Source organism: Ylistrum balloti, unplaced genomic scaffold (assembly GCF_031769215.1).
Source record: "Ylistrum balloti isolate Yb309-2 unplaced genomic scaffold, AGI_CSIRO_Ybal_v1 Utg370208, whole genome shotgun sequence".
NCBI classification, from domain to species: Eukaryota; Metazoa; Mollusca; class Bivalvia; order Pectinida; family Pectinidae; genus Ylistrum; species Ylistrum balloti.
Genome location: NW_026782179.1, coordinates 63247 through 84768, shown reverse-complemented (window position 1 = coordinate 84768; position 21522 = coordinate 63247). Strand labels below are relative to the sequence as shown.

Below are 21522 nucleotides of genomic sequence, written 5' to 3'. Positions count from 1 at the left end.
GAAATATTTCTCTGGTGTTCGATATTACAAATCTCTTAATGTTAATCAAGTTATCGCATATTCAATGCATAATTCATTTTGTCAAAGTGGAGGAAGACAACAGGGTCCTCAACAAAACTGATTTTGGTTTAGTATTTAAATCTTAAATTTGCCAACTCTAAGTAAACAGTTTACATAATCAGAACCAAAACAATGAGAATGAAACGGATTGACAGCATGGGTAACTGAATGGACAGATTTATTTGTACATTTTCAAGGAGGTCTATCATTTGTCATAGTTCGAACCTTAGTTGGTCGGGTTATCTTATCAAACATATAGAGTAAAAAAATCCTGCCATTTTAGCTATCGGTTTAGGGAAAGTTTTCCGGTCGTCATAATGATCTCGTTGAAAAAAATATTCCATTTCTTTATGCGATATGAAGCCGAACGTATTTGATGCTCGTTAGTTTGCGTGTTGGTTACGTTGTTCTCATTTAAGAATTGTGACATTACTTTCTTTGATTGACCAAGCCTTTTACATGGCGGGTGCCGTTGACAAAGCAGAAGACACTTACTCTTCCGGAACACCTGGTCATATTCACTTTGTACTTTTCCAGGAACCTCCGTGTAAATCTTTCCTTCGTTCATATTTTGTCCTAGTTTTATTTGATTTAAGTTTGGATTATGATTATGTCCAGAGCTGTTTAATGTTTGATGTTTTTTTTTTTTTTTTTTTTTAATTTTTATTTTGAAGGCTGTTATAATACCCTCAGTATGTTCACCTCGTTTGCCCTTGCTGTCCATGTACAAATATTTCAATTTTTTGCGTGTGACATCTAAAAGAAAGCACTATCATAATTCATTTAAGTTCTCGGAGAAATTAAGTTTACTATCGACTTCTTCAATAACATTCGTATTCGCATTTTGATACGATAATAAAGAAATACCATTGAGCGGTGATTGATATCACTTAAGACAACATCATGGGAAATATATAAGCATACATTACCGTATGAACGTGTTCATATTTACAACACAGGGATACAATACAAATGCATTTACTATATCAATGTGTTAAGACAATGTTACCTGGAAGTGTCTTCAGAAGAAAGTTCCCAAGGTGTTGCCCAACTTTCAATCCAGTCTTAGGGAGAGTCTTTGTGAAGAATGTTTCAAGTTCACTTTCTAGATTATCGGGAAATTCAATTTTCCTTTTATCGATGATAGTTTTAACACCGTCAACGATAAACTTCCCAGCATCAGGTAATGTTTTGGAAAAGAACGTGTCAACGTGTCTTCCAAAACCTTTTGTAGCTTTTGGGATCGTCTTGGTAACAACTTTTTCAAGACGAGTTCCAACCTTGACCTTTGGAAGTGTGCTTGTGACGAAAGTTTCCGTATTTTTCCCAATGACTTTTCCTATTTCCGAAAGAGATCCGACCGAGATCTTTGGCAATGTACTGCCGACCACAGTTTCCACAGTTTTTCCGATGTCCTGTCCTACCTTCAAAAGAGATCCAGTCTTGACCTTTGGAAAGGTACTGGTGACCAAAGTTTCTACATTTTCCCCTATGTCTTTTGCTACTGTTGAAAGGGACTCAACTTTGACCTTTGGAAATGTACCGGTGACCAAAGTTTCCAAATTTTCCCCTATGTCCTTTCCTACCTTTCCAAGGGGTCCTTGGGATAATTGCTCAATAGTATCACCTACTCTACCAACAACGTTTGGAACAACTTTTCTGACGATCGATTGAACTGGTAACAGCGTGATATTTGTTAAAGACTTTCCAACATCTACACGACGTGCAAAACCTGGCTCTGAATTCATTGCATTACTATCTTTCGTTTTAACAACACCTGTGTTGCCAGTATTTCTGTTAATGGGTAAGTTAAAATCTGTAGTGTTCAACTTCTTTGGACCACTAGTATCAAGAATATGAACAGCATCGTCTATTGGTTTTTCAATCATATTGATAATAGATGGTATTCTTCTAAGACTACTGCCGTGTATTTTCATAATATTTGTGTTTGGTAGTTCATTTCGACTGATAACTAATGGGTCGTTACCATTGACGATCGGAAGATGATTGTCAGTCATACTTCGTACGTTATTATAACCGATGGAATGTATATCATTATCCTCAACGATTGGTAGGTTATTACTGATGGTTGGTAGGTGTTTTCCACTTAAGCTCGGTAAGCTATTTTCACGGATGTTTGGTATGTTATTGTCACTGTTTGCTGGTATTTCTTTTTCACGGATGGTTGGTTGGTTGCTATCGCTTACAGCTGGTAGATCAGTCAGGTTTGGCAAGTTATCCCTCGTGATTGGTGAATTATCACTCATGATTTGAAGATTATTATTCAATGCCGGAAGTTTTTCTTTCATAGTTGGCAGATTTTCCATCATAATTGGTGGAATATCACGTATGGTTGGTATATTTGCACTCATTACTGGAGGATTACTTCTCGTGGTTGATACGTTATGACTACTGATATTTGGCAGGATATTATCAGTTTTAGTGTGCAACTCACTTTTATTAGAGTCTGAGAGCTTCCTACCACGAATGGTGAGCTGATTATCTTCTCTGAAGGGTGGTAGCTTACTACCGTCTATGGCTGGTAAATCTTTTAGTTTGGGTTGATTTTTACTTACTGTTGATTGGATACTTTCATCGATAGATGGTGAATTACCAAGTGGTGTCAGATCTGTTTTGCTAGTAAATGGCACGTTTTGGTCCTTGATTGATTTCTTAAGAGTTTTGGTAACTAAATTATTACTAGCAGGTGGTAGATTTTTATCAGCAATAGTGATTAAGTCATCCCAACCCATGATCGCCTTATTATCAGTGACCGGTTTTAGATTAGGATGGCCGATGGATGGTTGCTCACTCATCTTTGGCAGGTTGATATTGTGGGCTGTAGATAAATCATTTGGGTGCTTTCCACGAATCGTTTTTGGTGTATTTGGTGTGTTATGGTCACGGTTGTCTGGTAGTTCTTTTGGAAGATTATCATTCATGGTTGGAAAGCTATCGTTCATGGTTGGAATATTGTCATCTCTCACTGCTGGCTGATTATCAGGCAGGATTGAAAGATTACCTCTAATGTTTGACTGCTTGTCTTTTATGACTGGTAGATTATCACGATTATCGATCACGGAAGGTAAGCTACTTCCATTAATGGCAGAGTGCTCATTCGTAGCGATTGTTGCGGGGTAAGGTTGGTTATTTTTTCTCTTGGATGACCGAACATTACCATTGCTGTCTTGTGATTCCTTCAAATCAATATGTGGCAGATGAATGCTCATAATTGTTAAACTTTCATCACTCAAGGTCAATGGATTTTCTCTTACGGTTGGTTGTGTATTCTCAGCAGCACTCTCAAGGTTATAGCTGATGGTTGGCTGTTCATCCTCGCTCACGATATGGAGATTCCTTTTGATGTTTTCATTATTATCTCCGATTGTTGGTGGTTCTTTCCTTCCAACTTTTTTAAGATTAGCTGTAACCTTTTCAATATTCCTTCCGGTAGCTGGTAGCTTATTTCCATTGACAGTTCCGAGAATATTTCTGATGGGTGAAATATCTTTCCTACTGACGTTTGGCAGGTGGTTACTGATAGATTGAATAGTTTTCCTACTAACGGTTGGTAGGTCATTTCTGATGGGTGATGTATCCTTCCTACTGACGGTTGGCAGGTTGTTACTGATGGGTGGAATATACTTTCTACTTGGAGTAGGTAGGTCATTACTGATGGGTAGAATATCTTTTCTACTGACGGTTGGTAGGGCGTTACTGATGGATGGAGTATCTTTTCCATCGACGATTGGCAGGTCGTTACTGATTGATGGTATTTCTATCCTATCGACGTTTGATTGGTCTTTAATGACGGCTGGTACCTCATTTCCATTGGCGTTAATAACAACATCACTACTGCTTGGGAGACTGTCTGTGATGGTTCGTAGATGTTTGACGGCATCAAGACTTTCTTCCTTGGTTGTTAGTTCAGTTGTTCTGACAGGTGGTAATTTTCTCCTTATGAGTGTTGAACTATTTTCCTCTGTGGTTTGTAAGTTACTATAGTGAATGGTTGGTTGGTTGTCACTGCTGATGGTCGGTTTGTTACCATTATCACTGGTTGTTGGTAGATTCCCCTTTTCATGGATAATTGACTGGTCACTAATATGAATTGTTGACAGGTTGTTTTCTTTAATTCTTTCTAGATTATTATTTTCAGTAGTCGAAATGTTATCACTTCTGATAGTTGGTGGGTTATTTGTGAAGATTGATGGGCTGGTGCTACTGATGATTGGACGATTATTGATGTTGATGTTTGTGGGGTTATAACTAGTAGTGGTGGTTGTTGATTCAGTGCTGTTGGTGGTTATCGGAGTATATCTACTGATGTTTGGTTGGTTAGTACTGTCGACGATTGGAAGGTTATTACTAGTGAGGACTGGTGGATAATTACTACTGGCGGTTGGAGGGTTATTACTACCGATGGTTGGTGGGTTATCATTAGTGGTCGTTGGTATGTCATTAAAAACTCCAGTTAGTAGACTGTTATCATTGATGATTGTTGGGTTATTACTATCGATGATTAGTGGGTAATTTGTACTGGTAGCGTGTAGGTTATCAATTTCTATGGTAGGTGTGCTGTAACTTCTGGGAATTGGAGGGTAATTTGTACTTGTCACCTGTAAATTATCGATATTTCCAGTTGGTATGCTGTCACTTCTTGGAATCGGAGGGTTAGTTGTACTAGTCGTCGGTAAGTTATCAATACCTACAGTTGATGCGCTGTAACTACCAGAAATTGGAGGATAATTTGTCCTGGTCGGTGGTAGGCTAAAAATTCCCATAGTTAGATGGCTGTTACTAATGGTCGTTGGTATGTTAGTAATATCTGTGATCGGTTGACTACTAGTGATTGGTGAACTATTACTACTGGTAGTTTCAGGGATATCACCTCTGGTACTTGGCTGGTTATTACTACTAATGGTTGGTGGGTATTGACTGCTGGTGGTTGGTAGGTTATTATCACTGACAATTTGTATATTTTGATTACTTTCAGTTGGAATAGTATTTTTCATGGTAGGGAGGGCATCATTTACAGTTGGTACATTATCGTTGACAAGTGGACTATTTTTACCACTAATTGATGGTTCTATACTGTGAACGTTGTTAGTATCCTTGTTCGTTGGTAAGTGATCACTGCTGGTTATTGATGCGTTATTCTCGTTAGTAGTTAGTTGGTCATTGCTGGTGAAAGATGTTGTATAGTTACTACTAATAATCGATGAGTTTTCTCCACCATCTGGTATGTCAAAACCACTGCCATTAAGAATCGGGATGACACTGTCCGTTAGAATGGGTATGCCCTGTCTGTAAATAAAGAAATATATCAGGAAAGGAGGCTGTTGCTTTCCACTGAAAAAATCACTTTTTATATCTTTAGTAATGAATTTTGAAAATATTGTTCCTTTAAATTGCATCTAATGCTAATATAAACTGTATATCATACAAATAATAACATAAAGAAATCTCTTATTAATGTTATTATCTTCATAACCGTGTATGTATACATTATATATTGTGAAGATTTATTTTTCTTTTTATATATTTTCTTTTGTCCTTTTTAAATTTATATATATATATATATATTGGCAGTTTTACAAAATACTTGAGCAAAGGTAGATGCACTTTTCACTGAAAACGTGAAATAGATTATTGTTTCTCTGTTGACTTTACATTCGAAATATCTATGATTTGCTCTCTTATTCCATTTTCAAATATATTGAAAATAGAACCCTTCCAAAATAACAGCCTTTACAGTTTGTGAAACTGAAAAGACAAGTGTAAAATGATAGAAACTTGTAAAAATGATAAAACAGGTGTAAAATGAGTAAAATTAAGTGTAAAATTATGACAAGTGTCAAATTGCATTAGTTGTAGAATTTTAAAAAATCATACGAATAGTCATTATTAAGTATTATTAATGTTTTCGGTAATATCTACATACTACATCACAGATCAAACCTTGAGGTAGTTTCATAATTATTCACTTGATTTCAAAATCTATAAGCAAATAGTTACCGTATTTGCGATAAAATTGATCACTGATTTCAGTTTCATGATAACATTGATGATTATTGGTTCAAAATGACATATATGTAACTTTCACAAACACATAAACAGCCTTAAATAGCTGACGTTCTTATAATATATGGAAATGCATGTTAAATCAATCAAACCATATTCAGACAAAGATTTTTATCAATTCTATCTTGTTCTCTAGGTTTGACAAGAACTATCTGTCAGGGTAGGCTTATTATTAACAACCCATCTTCATTAAAAAAGTAACGTTACGGTCCTATTATAGTCAGGTAAAGTTTAAAGTAATCAATATTATACCATATAAACAAACGTAACAATAGCCCATAGTCATAACATGACGGTAGGACGTATAGTTTCATTTTGTTTTATCTTGATTAGCATACGTTTCATTCGTCTTTCTTGAACAAGAAATCTTATTCAAGATACATTTAACAATATGATTGATATAATAAACACAGGTGTAACAATAACTCCTAATTTCGTTAGGTTAATTTTGCTTATACTTACCTTGATTCACAGGTGTGACAAGAATCCATGGTCTCGTTAAGTTTTAACTGGCATTCATTTTTTTGTTCAATGAAAAGGTCTTTCCACACGTAGAACTCTCTTAGGATCTTCTCACGGTAGATTTGCGTGATAATCTTGTCGAGCTCTTTCGTTTCTGTAAAATATCAATATTGTTCTAAAGATGTATACTTACAGGGAATAATGTATCATTAAAAGGTAAATAAATAATTGAATAGTTATTAGGAGATACTCAATATAATATCTTTATGGTTTTCTTTTCTGTATACTAGAATTAATGTAGGGCAATTGGAATCTATAGATGAATACTATTTTTCTATAAGAATTGTACAAAGATTCTCAATTACACAGCATATTCGAATAAAAACAAAAAAACAAATGCCGACATGTCAACAGAACCTTAACTCAAACTCAGATTCAATTAAACTGGGATTGATTATGTAGAAATGAAAGATTTACATGAAGAATATCACAAAAATATCATTATGAAAGAAAATAAGTGTTGAATTTTCGCAATTTGTGGTAGGTTTTATGCATCTGACTGATATCAACATTAAATATAAACATGTTTTGATGTTAATCCCTTAAAGTAATTAAACTAACATCACTTGAGGACAACCACGTCAACTTGTTGAATTCTAGCGATGAGTGACGTGCTACCTAACGTTCGTGGCTCAGTATTAACTTGAGACATGACAAATGTTATGAACAATGTTAATTTAGACATGTTTGCCTCGTGATTAATACAGGATTATATGTCTGTATAAACTGATGTAGGTTTTTACACCGTTACCGTTGCCAAAACCACTGAGTTTTAATTTATCATAAACTCCAATAAGTCATCTTGGTGAACCATCTGAATACGAATTGTTTGCTCCAAACATCTTTCAGTGGCAATACAGTTTACGAGATAATTATCCTCATATATTTCATGTTATATAACATTATTTGCGAATAAAGCCGCAGAATGGTCGCAAATATTCGACCAATTGGCCTTCCTGTTGTTGTTTGTTGTCTATTTACCCATCAGTCTAAGTAATCATCCTATCAAAACCTGTGTTTTCGGACCAATAGCCATACTCGTAAAAACTCAAAAACAAGATGGGGCTTAATATCTTTAAAGGCAGGATGCATATAAGAAACTACATGCTTATGTTCATAATATGCTTAGTTCACAGGTTGGATTGTTTGTGAGTTTGAAGGGTATTATATCTAAATGTAGTAATAACTTATTCATAAATTACTTCTTGGAATTATAGCATATCGTAAAATTTACAAATAGGAAAATGACAAGAAAAGACATTTTCCTGCGTTTGAGACAAAAGACACACAAGTGAATAGCACCTTTTCATAATTTTGATTGAAATACAGTAGAGCAAAACAATTAATTAAACTGCATCAAACAGCTGTTTCGTCCTTATAGGACTCGTTAGTGATGCTAAAGGCCTTAAATTTGAAGCCTTGGGGGCGACTAAGGAACTGTTTTGAATGTTTGTAAATGGGAAAATATTCATTTAAGAAAGATTCATTTTGCAAAACTGACGAGACCTTGAAAGACGCAAAAATGTATGATGCAGTTTTTAAGGCTCTACTGTGTCTGATTCTAAATCAATATCAAAACGTGTTTGTCTTTTATACAATCCTACGCTAGTCTTTATCGCTGTTGTCCTCTTTTCATAAAAAAAAAACTCAGCCGGAAATATTCATTTTTCAGTATTTTCTAACAAACGATTTGTTCATTTATTTTGAATTAACACTTTCTTGTCTTTTAGATGAAAAATCACATCGATTGCTATCGATTCTGTTTAACATCATGATATTTTTTTATATCACTCGGAAGAAGATAATGTTTAGTATTTTGAAAAAAACAAAAAAACAAAAAAATATTTTTTTGTTATGAATTGTAAAGATATCGTGAGCACTCCGAAAAAACCCATGAAAACCAAGGCACTACATTACGGAAGCAAAACTTGTCTCCGTATTTCCTGCAACGTCAAATCACTTTTTTCTTGTGACGTTTTCTACTATCAATCAACAGACATTCCTATAACAATTAATAACATTTTCTTGTATAAATTCACATGCATAACCTCTATTTATTTGTGTGTCTTTTCTTTAATACCTGTGTGACATTTTCTAATTTCAGATAATAGTGTTATATATCTTATGATTCCAGGTGAATAGAACTGTTACATTTCTTAATGAAATTCAACGCCATGCAATTGAAACAATTCCTGCATCACCTTATAAATTTATAAAATGTGAAATGTACTACTCATCGAAATATGTGTTATACTTACTTTGTCGGCTCTGTACAGCTGAACCAAAACGGTTCAACAGCAATATACCAACCAAAAACAGTAATACCATGTTGACCAGCCGTCCTGATACGGTAACGTCAGAACGTTCACAGTTGTGAGACGAGATAATTGAAAACAGGAAAGTTCTAATTAATGAATATTAAATGAATGCAAACGTGACATTTACTTTTCAGCAACTCTTTTTGATTGCCGTGATTAATTAATGTAATTGTAATGTTTACCTTAATATAGAAGTATAAATATAGTGCACATATACACTGCACATTTGAGGCATATATGTGGCGTAGAGGATGGCTTAAACTGCCATGTCTTTCTCACTCTAGATAAGGAGACACTCTAATTTTTGAATATGAAATGTATGCAAATTTGACATCAGCTCATTGAGGGCATTTTTGATTGCCATGACTAACGTCTTTTTGTATTTTTTCTTGGTAGACCTTGGTGGTAGAATGCCAGCTCGCAGAGAAACATAGGAATAAATTAACAATCTTTAATGATATCGGTGAAAGGCACGCTGCTTGTGTTAGGTATGGTGCACATTTATTAGCAGTCCTCCGGTGGCAGTCTGTAGCTAGTTCTATCATTATCTAAAACATTGCTGAAAACCAATAAATCATCGTTATCCTGCCAACATTTATCTAGCCGAATTACATAAATGAATATATTTATGCAAAAGTACATGGGGTAAAACTAAGATGAACGTAAATTAATGCCTCTCCACCAACAAATTATTTTCCTTCCATTTAAGCGATTCAAGAAATCCTATGGTATGGCAGACTGCATGATCTAATATTCTAAACCAGAAGTGACATTGATGAAAAGTGTGGGTATTATCCCTACGTTACTTACAGAAGGCACTTGCTACAAAGGAGACATTACATTTATTTGTTAGTGGTAGGATACAGTCTACCACTTGCAGTAATAATGTTGAATTTAACAGATAGCTTTGAATCACTGAAAGATGCATACTCCCTTATGCGTTCATTTACATCACAAAGAAAGATTTTTAGAAAATGAATTATCTTCCTCGAGAGGGGATCTTCAAAATAGATAAACAAAATCCTGTCTATCGAATTGGGATTCCTTTGTCACTCTCAAAGAGAAAAAATTATTTTGAAAAAAAATGTCGATATCGAAAGACAAGAAACCTTTCAAGGTTTAACTGAAATGGGGCATTACGTTCAGAATTAACTGTAAAGGGATAAATATGTACAAGATATATTAGCCAATCAAAAAGGAGTAATGTTCAAATATTAAAATGCAATGTAAGGTTTGTATGTGTATAGTGTATGTATGTATGTATGTATGTATGTATGTATGTATGTATGTATGTATGTATGTATGTATGTATGTATGTATGTATGTATGTATGTATGTATGTATGTATGTATGTATGTATGTATGTATGTATGTATGTATGTATGTATGTATGTATGTATGTATGTATGTATGTATGTATGTATGTATGTATGTGCGTGCGTGCGTGTGTGCGTGTTTGTTTGTTTATGGTGTATTATGTTTATGTCTGACCACCGTGTTGTCTTGGGAGAAGACATAATATAGGCTCTAGCCTGCTGTCTAATCCAATTGACTGTTTATATCTATAAAATATTCTGAAATAAAAAATATCAAATTCTATAATATGAATTGTATCGAATGAATGATAAAGATAATCGACAATATGACATAGAATGTTTATGAACAAATTAACTTTTCATATGTATATAATATAAGTATGGTATATTACCATATGTAAAAGAGTTTGACGTTTAATTAATATTACATCAAGACTCATATCAAATAAACACTATGCTATTGCGCCATAACGCAATGACAGCATCAATTATAATGTAGTTATTGACATTGCCCTAAAACAGCACTTGAGAGTTTCATTAATTTTAGCTATCTTAACTCTGTACATACCAAATGGATGTTGTTAACAATACCGTGATATATGTGATTTAGGTATTTGAGTCTTGGACTCATGGTTTTTTTGGGGGTTTTTTTTTGGCAGTAACCTAGTAATGAGACTCATCAAAATTTTGGAAATGGTGTTCGGGACCCAGAAAAATTACTGACAATATGAAAATTACAACATGTAACTTTGGCATAGAACCTTACGTCAACTCTATCTCTAACTATCAATCGCGACGGCATTTTACTCAACTTTTGGGTATCGGCACATAGACATTTGAAGTGGGTGGATATCAGCTGGTCCCTCGGTCGAAATGCCTGTATAAACTTTGCGATACTAATACTATCAACGATGAGCTTCAGTTTTATATCATATGTAATAAAGAGCATAATGATTGACAAGAGGTTTTTTCGCAGCTGAAGATTAAACTGTTCAATCCTTGCAATGCTTAGTATAGAGGACAATTTTTTTTTCGCGTGAACAATAAAGACAATTCTTTCTTAAAGTTCTATCTAAAGTAATCGTTTAAAACTTAAAATATATGTTGTACTGTATTATTTATCAAATTACATATTGCAAGCGATCCGTACGGTAGTAGATTGAAACAAAAATCATTTTATATTTATACTTCATACATTCCTATACAGAACTATATAATTAACACTAGGTACATGTCCATAGTCCTCTTTGTCTACTCTGTTCTTTGTATATTGCATGTGTTAAAATGTACTTATTTTATTTTATTCCTTTCTTTCTTTCTTATGCTCCCCGAAGGGAGAGCATATAGCCACCGTTTTTTTCCGTTCGTAACTCTTCCATCCGTCCTATCGTCCGTTTGTCTGTACGTACGTCGTAATTTTATCCGGAGCGTAACACAATAACTATAAGAGGTTTCAACATGAAAACTCCAAAGGTAGATAGATCTCAACGGGAATTAGGGCAGTTTACAAGAATTATAACTCACGAGAAGCATAACCTGATTTTGACGGCCGAAATTCGATGATATTGTTATCGATTCTTTTTCCATGGCTTCAGTTTTTCAAACTGACAAAGAATGTTATATTTGACCTTGTCATTTTCTTAATACAGTCTATAGAGTATATCTTCCTAGTCTCTACATCTGTCTTCTAAAACAAAAATAAAAGTACATATATCTACATTAAATCGTAAGAAATTAATTTTATTCCATTTCCTACTTTCAGCGTTTTTTTAAAAGTGTAGAATCAAATTAATTCAAGTCGGTCGTGGTTGCAATTATCATGTAATTTGAATTAATTAATCATCAGCATGTTTGAAATGTTACCTTTTCATACTTAAATTTTGGGACATCAGCTTATACTACTATGTAGATATAATAATAATATATATATATATATATATATATATATATATTATATTTATTCTTACACATCTCTCTTATTATTGTACATAAACTCAGTTACACATAATACAGGAGCTTTCACCACGATTTAACTTTCTCACTTCTTGCTATTTTGTCACGAGAGTAAAATATGTTTAAGTTTGAAGTTGAAATATTTCTAAGCAAAAATGAACAGTTTTCAGCCAAGGAAAAGATTCCCTAGCCTAATGGCTCCCAGTATATAGAAGTAAATTATATATTTATCATGTTTGGTATTGTATACATGTATTGTGATAGCATAACCTACAAAATACAACGTCTGGTGGCGTAGAGCGGATAGCAATAGTGTGAAACAATATCTTAATATATTTGTGATTATTAGGGCTTGTCCTATATAATGAGTTACCAAACACAACTCAAAAATGAGGGCAAAATATGGACAAACGAATGAGTTCAAAGAAAAATGAATGACAAAAAGAATAGGGCCAGGTGTTCCGACAGAGTAACCTTTTTCTTTTATCCTCGACGACATCCGTCATGTGAATCTTGGTCAATCCAAGTAATGTCACATGCTGATATGAGGACAAAGTTGAAAACAATAGAAATAAAAGTTAATTTTATTTTGAATTCAATCAGACAGGCGTAAAAATGATATTTCACTATCCAGACAATTTGTGGTATCTTGGTTGAATTATCAAAATTTTAACATAAATTCTTACGCCCTATATACTTTAAAAGTTGTAATTTTCGGTGTTTTCCTTTTACCCGTTCCTAAGATTGAATAAACCCATAGAATACAGGTGCCTTAAAAATAAAGTTCATAACTAGTCAATCTGTCGAAATCAATTTTTAGCTGTATGTCCTTTCTGTATTATCATTATTGATTCCTTTACACATATGTGTGTAAATTGATATATGATTTCTATATCATGTCCCATATTTCCTTAGCCAGTTGTTCTCCTAGGGCCTGATTGGAATCCAGAAGGTCGAGAGTGGCGTCTGATTTCAAGGTTTCCGCAGTTGTTCCATCAGTGTAGGTGACAGCAATCGGCGATGCAGAAGCTACACCTTCCAACACTTTATCAACCACATCTTTCCTCATGAAAGTCACCTGAAACCGAAAAAGCAACCCAGGTAGATATGTTGAAATTAATTGAATTACAGAGCTAGGTTATTTCCTCACTTAAATTTTGGCATTTCTGTTGATCATTCGATACTAAGACACTTCTTAGGCTTCAAAATTTAGGCCCTTCTCATCACTTACGAGTCCTAAAAGGACGAGACATATGTATGATGCAGTGTAATTAAATGTTTGGCTCTACTGTATCTAAATCTAAATTTCTATTAAAAGATGCTTTTCACTAGTGTATATTTTGTACAATCTTTTATAAGTAACTTTTGATGAGAAACAGACATGTGTAAGATATTTCATTACATAATAGCTGTTTTCTATATATGCTGATCTCCAATTAATGTTCAAGAATAAACGTTGCTTTGTGATGTAACATTTCAATATAGCCTTTTATTGTACGCTGACGTGTCAGTAATAGTAAAAGGGTGTCAAGCGCAAAATTATCAGATTGGCGTAGTGTTTTTACATTTATAATTACTGGGAAACCATATAAACCATATTCGTGACAACTGCTTCGATAAAATTAAGCGATTTTTTAGTATAGAAATAAGAAAGTTGATAATTTATTACCCGTTTTATAACGGAAATAATGATTCAGGAATTAAAAATGTTCAAAATAATTTTCTAAAATGATACATTATAAATATGTCACAGCAAATATGGTTGTTTAAGAGTTATTGATGTCACAAAAATGATAATATTCAAATATTACTCTGATACATATTCAGAATAATTGACCTGATAATACTGTATAGAAAATGTTGATAATAATACACATTAAGTCATATTTAAAACCGCAACATCAATATTGAAATATTAATATGTTGAGCATATCTGTTACATCTGAAATTTACATAGCTAAGATGTCACGATTAACACAATTACATTTGACATAATCGTGAAAATTTCTGAAGACGAAATCTCAATTAGCTTGCTAGTAAAGTTGAGCTTAACATCACCACTAGTTAAAAATCCAAATTGGCCGTATTTCTGTTTCAAAAAATACTACATTATGATGTAATATAAAGAATAATTGTGTGTCACATAACTGCCTCGTTACCATTGTAATGACACCATCGCTTGTCCAATGAAGGAAGTATGTCACGTGCTTTTGTTCTGGGAGAAAGGATACAACACTATAACAATTGTGCGTCGTATTTAAAATTGCTGTAAATGTCTACTGTATGTGTGTTTACACATTAAGCAGCTCTTTAATATGGCAATAAAAATGCCAGTATAATTCAGACAGTTTAAAAAAAACATTATCTGACAAAACAATGACATTTCCGAAAGCATCATCACGTTAACGATGTACCAGAAAGGTACCATATTTCACGCGAAAGGGAATCCTCACTGTTGTCGATTCACGTTATTAGGTCACTTGAGATAAAGTCTCAGGGTGACCTCTTGCGATACCATTTTGTCCGGCGTCATGCGTCGTAAACTTTCGACTTCTTGAAAACTCCTGAACCGATATCAATGAAATTTTACAAAACTGGTTATGGTCAAAGGCGGACCAAAATTGTAAGTTATATGGTCTCGAGCCCACAAGAGACTGAAGGGTGGGGCCAAAAATGATCAAATTGATTGAAACACTAAAAAAAATCCTTTCAAATCCCGGGTATGGTAGAATCAAGTATTCTTCATGGATGAAAAGGCCTTCAGATGTAAATATCACTGTAGTTTACATAGGAAAATTACATTTTTGAACATTATTATTTTTTTTTTTTTTTTCATTTTCTATTCGAAATAGTTGAAACCTGGTTAGAATTATTAGTTTAAGATGATAATGATTTAATGATATGCACATATTGACCTTGGTTAACCCCCAGGGGCTGTTGGGCGGGGCAAAAATAGGTCAAATGGACCGAAATTTCAAAAATCTTCTCGATACCCAGATAATGTAGAACGAAATACGCTCATGGATGGAAGTTCTTACGGTGCTTTATAAAAATTGTAAATTTCATTACCCTAGATTTTGTTTTTAAAAAATACTAATCTGGAATGTAATTCCTTTTAATTCAAACTTGGTTAGAAGCCTAAGCATGGGATAGCAGTTAATGCATAAAAAATACATTTTCATTATGTGTACAATATAGTTATATTAAATCTATGTCGACCACTTGTAAGAAGAGTATTGTAAACTCAAAGTGTCATTGACCTAAAATAAAGTATTTTATTATTTTTTTAACTAACATCATCGTTCGTCCTCTTGCGATTTGTCCTTAAACAATTATTGCTATTTCTTAAGAAGAAGTATTTGTTGGATCATTTTCGAATTCCATATGTAGGTCCTCCTGCTCCCTAATTGTGAACTGTCCCATTTTCGGACTGATCCGAAAAAGAACGTGATGGAGTAGAAGACTTTACCTATTCCTAAATACCTGGTATTATCTCCGTGTCATTTCTTTTGTTAATATGTTTTAATTGTTTTATCTATCTGGAGTTAAAATTACGATTTTGTCTCGTTGGTTTTATGATATTTTCTAACTATTTCAACCAGAATCTCGCAGCGTTAAGTGTGCAAATTTTTATATAAAAACAAATGTCATTTATCATAGTAAACTCTTGTCCCCAAATATCTTACTTCATTGCTAAGTATATGATTCTCATGTCACTACATAATGCAATGTAGTGCACAACAATAAAGCTTGCGACACAGTATTTAATGCAGCATGAAAAAGAATGAGGAATTTCTTTTTTAATGGCAGTTAACTGAAATACGTGTTTATTTCCCGAAAATTATGGAAACCTGACTGGGTTTATATCAATTGTACATACAAAATGCATTCATCAAGAGCTTACGAAATAAATTATAATGCAGCATGGCAAAGAATGATCATATGTCTTCGCACTGTTAATACTTTAAACCGCACGGCCTTTATCGGGAAATATGGAATATCGTACCTTAGTAATGATGGGCTTTTTGTCGATATGGATCAGTTTGTTTATGGTTACCATCTTCTTGTACTGTGCGATGTTGTTGACATAGGCTTGTCCACAAACTTCAATAAAAGATCAATCAAGTTATAAGATCATCAATCTGTCAAACATTTTTGAGGAAATAAACATAAAAATTAATCAGATTTGCTTCTAGTCAAGAAAAACTCGCTATGACCGTTTTAACTGATTTTTTTGGAAATTGAAAATATCACTGGAGTGTAAAGAGGTCTTTAAAAACTTAATATGAAGTGTTAAATAAAAAACAAGATACAGACTGGAGTAGATTGAATTGCTGGATCACGCCGATAAATGTTCTATCTGTAGTTCCATCAACTAGTGTAGTAATGAAGTATAAAAAGCGATAGCAGTAGAGCACAGCTTGTATACCGTCATGGGATGTAACTTATTATTAGACATCGAGGATTTGGAAGTACACTCCTAAGGGTAGCACACTGTGACCAATCAGCAATTGAATTACATTCAGTTTCTTTTAATCAAATATGTAATTACAATGGTAAATAGTACCTTATACACATCCGTCGTGGGGAAAAAAAAGAAGAAATATTCACCTGAACGCATAAGATCCAGTGACGTCATAGTTTCGGTGTTGATTTTATCACAGGTGTGACACTCAGAAGTTTGTCGTCTGCGTCTTCCTGTGAATAAATCTGTCAAAAACATACTTGACTTAAGTCTGACTCCTACACCCCGAGGTTTGTCATAACCTATCAATTTAAATAGTGATACAATCCAGAATGGACACGTGTACTTGACATTCTTTTAAATATTTTCATCGTCGAAAATTAGAAAATTGACTGAATTTCACAGCTAGTGCACTAACCAATCTTAATTTATAGAAATTAATTGTGATCAATTTGTGCCTCTAGCATCACTTTTGAGTTCAAGAAGGATGGAAAAGTTGAATTTCTCGGTTTGAATTATTTTTTTGCTGTACTTTGAACTCAGAATGAAAGGGTCTGCTCTCTTCCATGTCTTTTGTGCAAAGGAAATCGTCCAGAATGGAAATTATCAACAAATATTTCTTGATACTACCTGAACATTTAACATATCTCAAATAATTTTGGTTGATTATTCTGCTAAAATCGATAAAAAAGAGGAAAAATATATCATCATATTTATTTCGTTAAATTGTTTCATTATAAACAATGATATATTTATGTAACAAAACATACCAGGAAGTGTCTCTTTGAAGAAAGTTTCAATTGTTTTTGCTGTTTCAGAGAATGTCTTCTTAAGAAATTTTCCAACTTCATTTCCGGTTTTAGGAATAGTTCTTCTGAAGAATGTATCAATATTTTTTCCAACATCTGTTCCTGTACTTGGGAGTGTTTTAGTAAAGAATGTGTTTACATGACCTCCAATATCTTTTCCAGCCGTAGGAATTGTATCTGTAAAAAAGACATCAACATGCCCTCCTGCTTTCTTCCCTGTCTTTGGAATAGTCTTTGTGAAGAAGGTTTCAAGATGATTTCCCACAACTTTCCCCAGTTTAGGGAGTGTTTTAGTAAAGAATATTCCCAGATGTTTTGTGATATCCTTGCCTACTTTAGGAAGTGTTCCCTTGAAGAATGTTCCAAGGTTACTGCTGTCACTTTTAACAACGCTTGGAACAGTTTCTCCGACAATTGTTTCTAACGGTGTTCCAGTCACATCATGGAAAGTTCTCGGTACTATCAGTAACAATAGCTTTTCGAGATCATTTTTGATTGTTTGAGGCACATTTGGATTGCTGAAAGGAAAAATCGTAAAATAAATTGATTCATCCATAAATTTGTAAAATACAAAATTCATTTGGTCTATCATTCGTAAGAAAATCATCAGATTGAAATTTAAAACAAAGAAACAAAATACAGACCAATGTTCCTCGATCTTGCTGTTAAATCCACACTTCAAGATTAACATGACAGATATGTGATTGTGCCTGCAGACATTGCATCTGATAAGTTTATCCTTTTCTGCTCTTATTATTACATTTCCAAGATACAAAATGAGCTAGGCTTACTCATAATGCAATCAATCTTTCTTAAGAAATACTGGTCAATCATGCTGCCCCAGTATTGCAATAATTTAGATTGCCAATTAATAGTAAGGACCTCCCCCGTTTATAATGGATTTCCGAAACTCACAAGAATCCATATAAATGGCGTTTTATTGCTAGCTTCTTTAAAACTACTAACTACCATTCTCAGTACTATCAAATCTGGGTTACATGGTTATAGTGTTACTGTGTACTCAAGTGAAATTACTTGTATGTGGATTTTAAAGAACATCAAAGAGCTTTTTACCAATCTTCAACACCCTCTCTCTGCTAAAAACAGTTCTTCTATAAGAACATTTTATTTTTCTATTCTGTACACCACCATACCCCATTCTTAACTGAAAGAACGCACGTTTTCTTTTAATATGGTGCTTTCTTTTCCAAGAAATATGATCAGCGGTACAGTTATGGTGGCGAACTATGCTGAAGCGAATTTCGTAAAAAAAAAAAAAAAAAAAGTCAAAATCAAAGAGTGAATAGAATATAGACGAAATCATAAAAAATGTTCGAGTCTCTGGTCGCCAACATCTTCGTCAAGTTTGGTAAGAAGGCTACTGGTTACCCATGGAAACTAAATATTCCCAAATCTTACTAGACTTGTTTCTGTTTTCATACGAGGCTAAATTTATCAAAGAGCTTAACAAAACAGGCCACAAAGACCTTCCAAAGTCATTTAATTTCACTTTCAGATATATTGATGACGTTTTGTGTTTAAATAAAAAGATATTTATTGAACATGTTCATCGTATATACCCAACAGAGATCAGGACACGACAGACTCTTCTACATCAGCCTCTTTTCTAGATCTTTCCCAGAAACCATCAAGAAAATACTATGCCAACATAATCAACGAAACCAACATGGGCAGCTTTCCATCAAGCTGTATGATAAGCTTTTGAATTTCCATTTCTGGATAGCGACAATTCAAGGTGTTAACTTTGAAGTAGATTCGATAAGTGCCTGTTCCCATTATCACAATTTTTCCTGCACAAGGTCGTCCACTGACGGACAAACTACTAACCTAGAGTTTCAAATTATGCAGGTTGATGAAAATCAATGAGAAGTTTAACCGTCGTCATAGTGATTTAATATATTTTGTTCTTGTTTTATTGAATTTTGAGTTTGGATAGGTTATGTTAACATGTTGATTTTTTCTTCTTGTTATTGTAAGACTACAAATTTCAATGTGCCTTACTAATTTAATATTTTAAACAATATTTTTCATTGCCTGTGTATAAATATTCTTATATATGTATATTTATGAGATCCCATATTTTTTCCTCCGTTAATAAATTTTCAGTTCACATGTACAACGTTAACATTAAAATATTGATGTCATTCAAGAACATATTTCAAAGTTCAAAAATCGTGTATTACTATGCATGGCGCACTGGTGTTTATATAATTTGGCGGGAGTTTTCTTCCTGCTTTTATCGTTAATGTAATATTTTTGAACTTAACTTTTCTTTAATTACAATAAATGTAAATTCCAATAAATATCATACGAGATATAATAGTTTGTAATTAAAGCGGAACTTGCCGAGATCTGCAGACTTCACATGCTTCAAAAGTACGGTTCAGAATTGCTTCACATTCTTTGGCTTGTATTTCCACCAGCTCTTTCAACGCAGGACCCTCTCGTGTGATTTTCTCATGAAAAGCTATCGACGCTATCAAATTCAGCTCATCTGCCTCTGTTCAATATAAAAATATATTTCAACGAGTGAAAAAATTACATTATGTTTAATTTTTAATCGACTTTCTTTCAATTGGAGATGGTGTGATTTAGAATGTGAAATAAAAGAAAGGTAAAACCAAAGGTTAAATGATGGATATATTAGATACAAAAATGAATAAAACAAGTAATCTTATTATGTATTTATGTGTGGAAGCAGGTTTTGCTTGGATTATAATATAGACGTTCATGGAATACTTACTACGTTTGTTTTCAATTACATCAGCAGAACAGAATGTGAGGTTAAACAAAAAAACCACATATGAAATCCACAGCATACTGTTATTGAGTCCTGTCTCTAACTTAGGGACTGATTTTTAAAGAAGTTATTTAAATAGTTCTGATTCAATGATTTAACACGCACTGTCTGTCAACATTGATAGACGGTTGATTAATGAGGCTAGGTATTTCAAAGAGATGTACATGTCTTCGACAGTGTAGACCTAGTTGTGTCTCGAATCGTTAAAAGTTAAAGGTTAAAAGTATGAGCTGGATGTTGATGTATCGTTGTATAGATGTTAGACCGGTGTGCTTTCATGGTCTGAATTAGAAGAGGGTTACTTAAATAATGACTATTTCCGTCAAAAGTTAAAACCAACAAAAATAAAAACATACACACAAATAAAATTCCCAATTTATTCCCGTTACCTGCCGTAAGATTCCTTTTACAAAAAGATTTGATATATAACGTTGTTTAGATTTGTTTACTCAAATACCTGTCAAAATCTCAACCTTGCACTTTTACGATGATTTAGATAGTGAGACATTCGTGTACGATAATAAAATATTGATTTCAGTTGATTTCATGTACATAAAGTTTGTGTAATCATCCACTGACGTAGGTACCGAAAAGAAAAACTTAGTTATTATCTACATAACAGGTATACGAATCATTGAAAGCAATAAAATTAGTTTTTTTTATTTTATTTTTGAATTATTGCTGTTTATACAATCCATGTTGCAAACTGTTACCATACCTTTTGACAGTATAGTATTAATTTAATGATATATTTCCACCTGCAGAAATGTAACAGTTTTTATTGACAATTGTTAATGAGTACACTATGCAGTCATCAATCTCAAATTTGGTTTTGCTAATGTGTACTCTCAATGCAGATAACAAATTCTTTTGTTCTTATCAAATCAGGATGTTACCATGGTCGTTAGTCCTGAGTGACAAATAAATGTTACTAGTGCTGAAAGTATTTTTCATTGGTAGAGTCTATATCTCTGATTTGTTAAGTCTGGTGCTTGGACAATGTTTTCTGAAACAGGTAGAACCTTTCTAGTAACGCGTTTTTCATACGTTTATTTGATCTGTGGATTCATGCATCACTTCTTGTAGCGTATCAAAAGCAAATTTTAATTTCGTTTCATGTCAATCCGTAAAATATATGGTGTATATGTGCTTGGTCAGTAAGGGTATAGTACAC

General features: G+C 33.5%; 1 protein-coding gene across 1 annotated transcript; it reads right to left on the bottom strand.

Moving 5' to 3' along the window:
- Nucleotides 1-13142: 13142 nt before the first annotated feature.
- Nucleotides 13143-20367, bottom strand: LOC132551625 (uncharacterized). The gene is made up of 6 exons (XM_060215802.1): nucleotides 20292-20367; nucleotides 19895-20048; nucleotides 17489-18045; nucleotides 16865-16963; nucleotides 16260-16357; nucleotides 13143-13331 (listed from the first exon to the last, which is right to left on the bottom strand). Exons 1-6 carry the CDS (start codon nucleotides 20365-20367, stop codon nucleotides 13143-13145), a joined length of 1173 nt encoding a protein of 390 aa, XP_060071785.1.
- Nucleotides 20368-21522: the final 1155 nt, after the last annotated feature.

Coding starts and splice junctions, on each gene's coding strand:
- LOC132551625 (XM_060215802.1), bottom strand. CDS start 20,367: ATGCTGTGGATTTCATATGTGGTTTTTTTGTTTAACCTCACATTCTGT. Junction 20,049..20,291: donor TGTAATTGAAAACAAACGTA/GTAAGTATTCCA, acceptor TATATTGAACAG/AGGCAGATGAGCTGAATTTG. Junction 16,964..17,488: donor CTTCAAAGAGACACTTCCTG/GTATGTTTTGTT, acceptor TGTTTTTGACAG/ATTTATTCACAGGAAGACGC.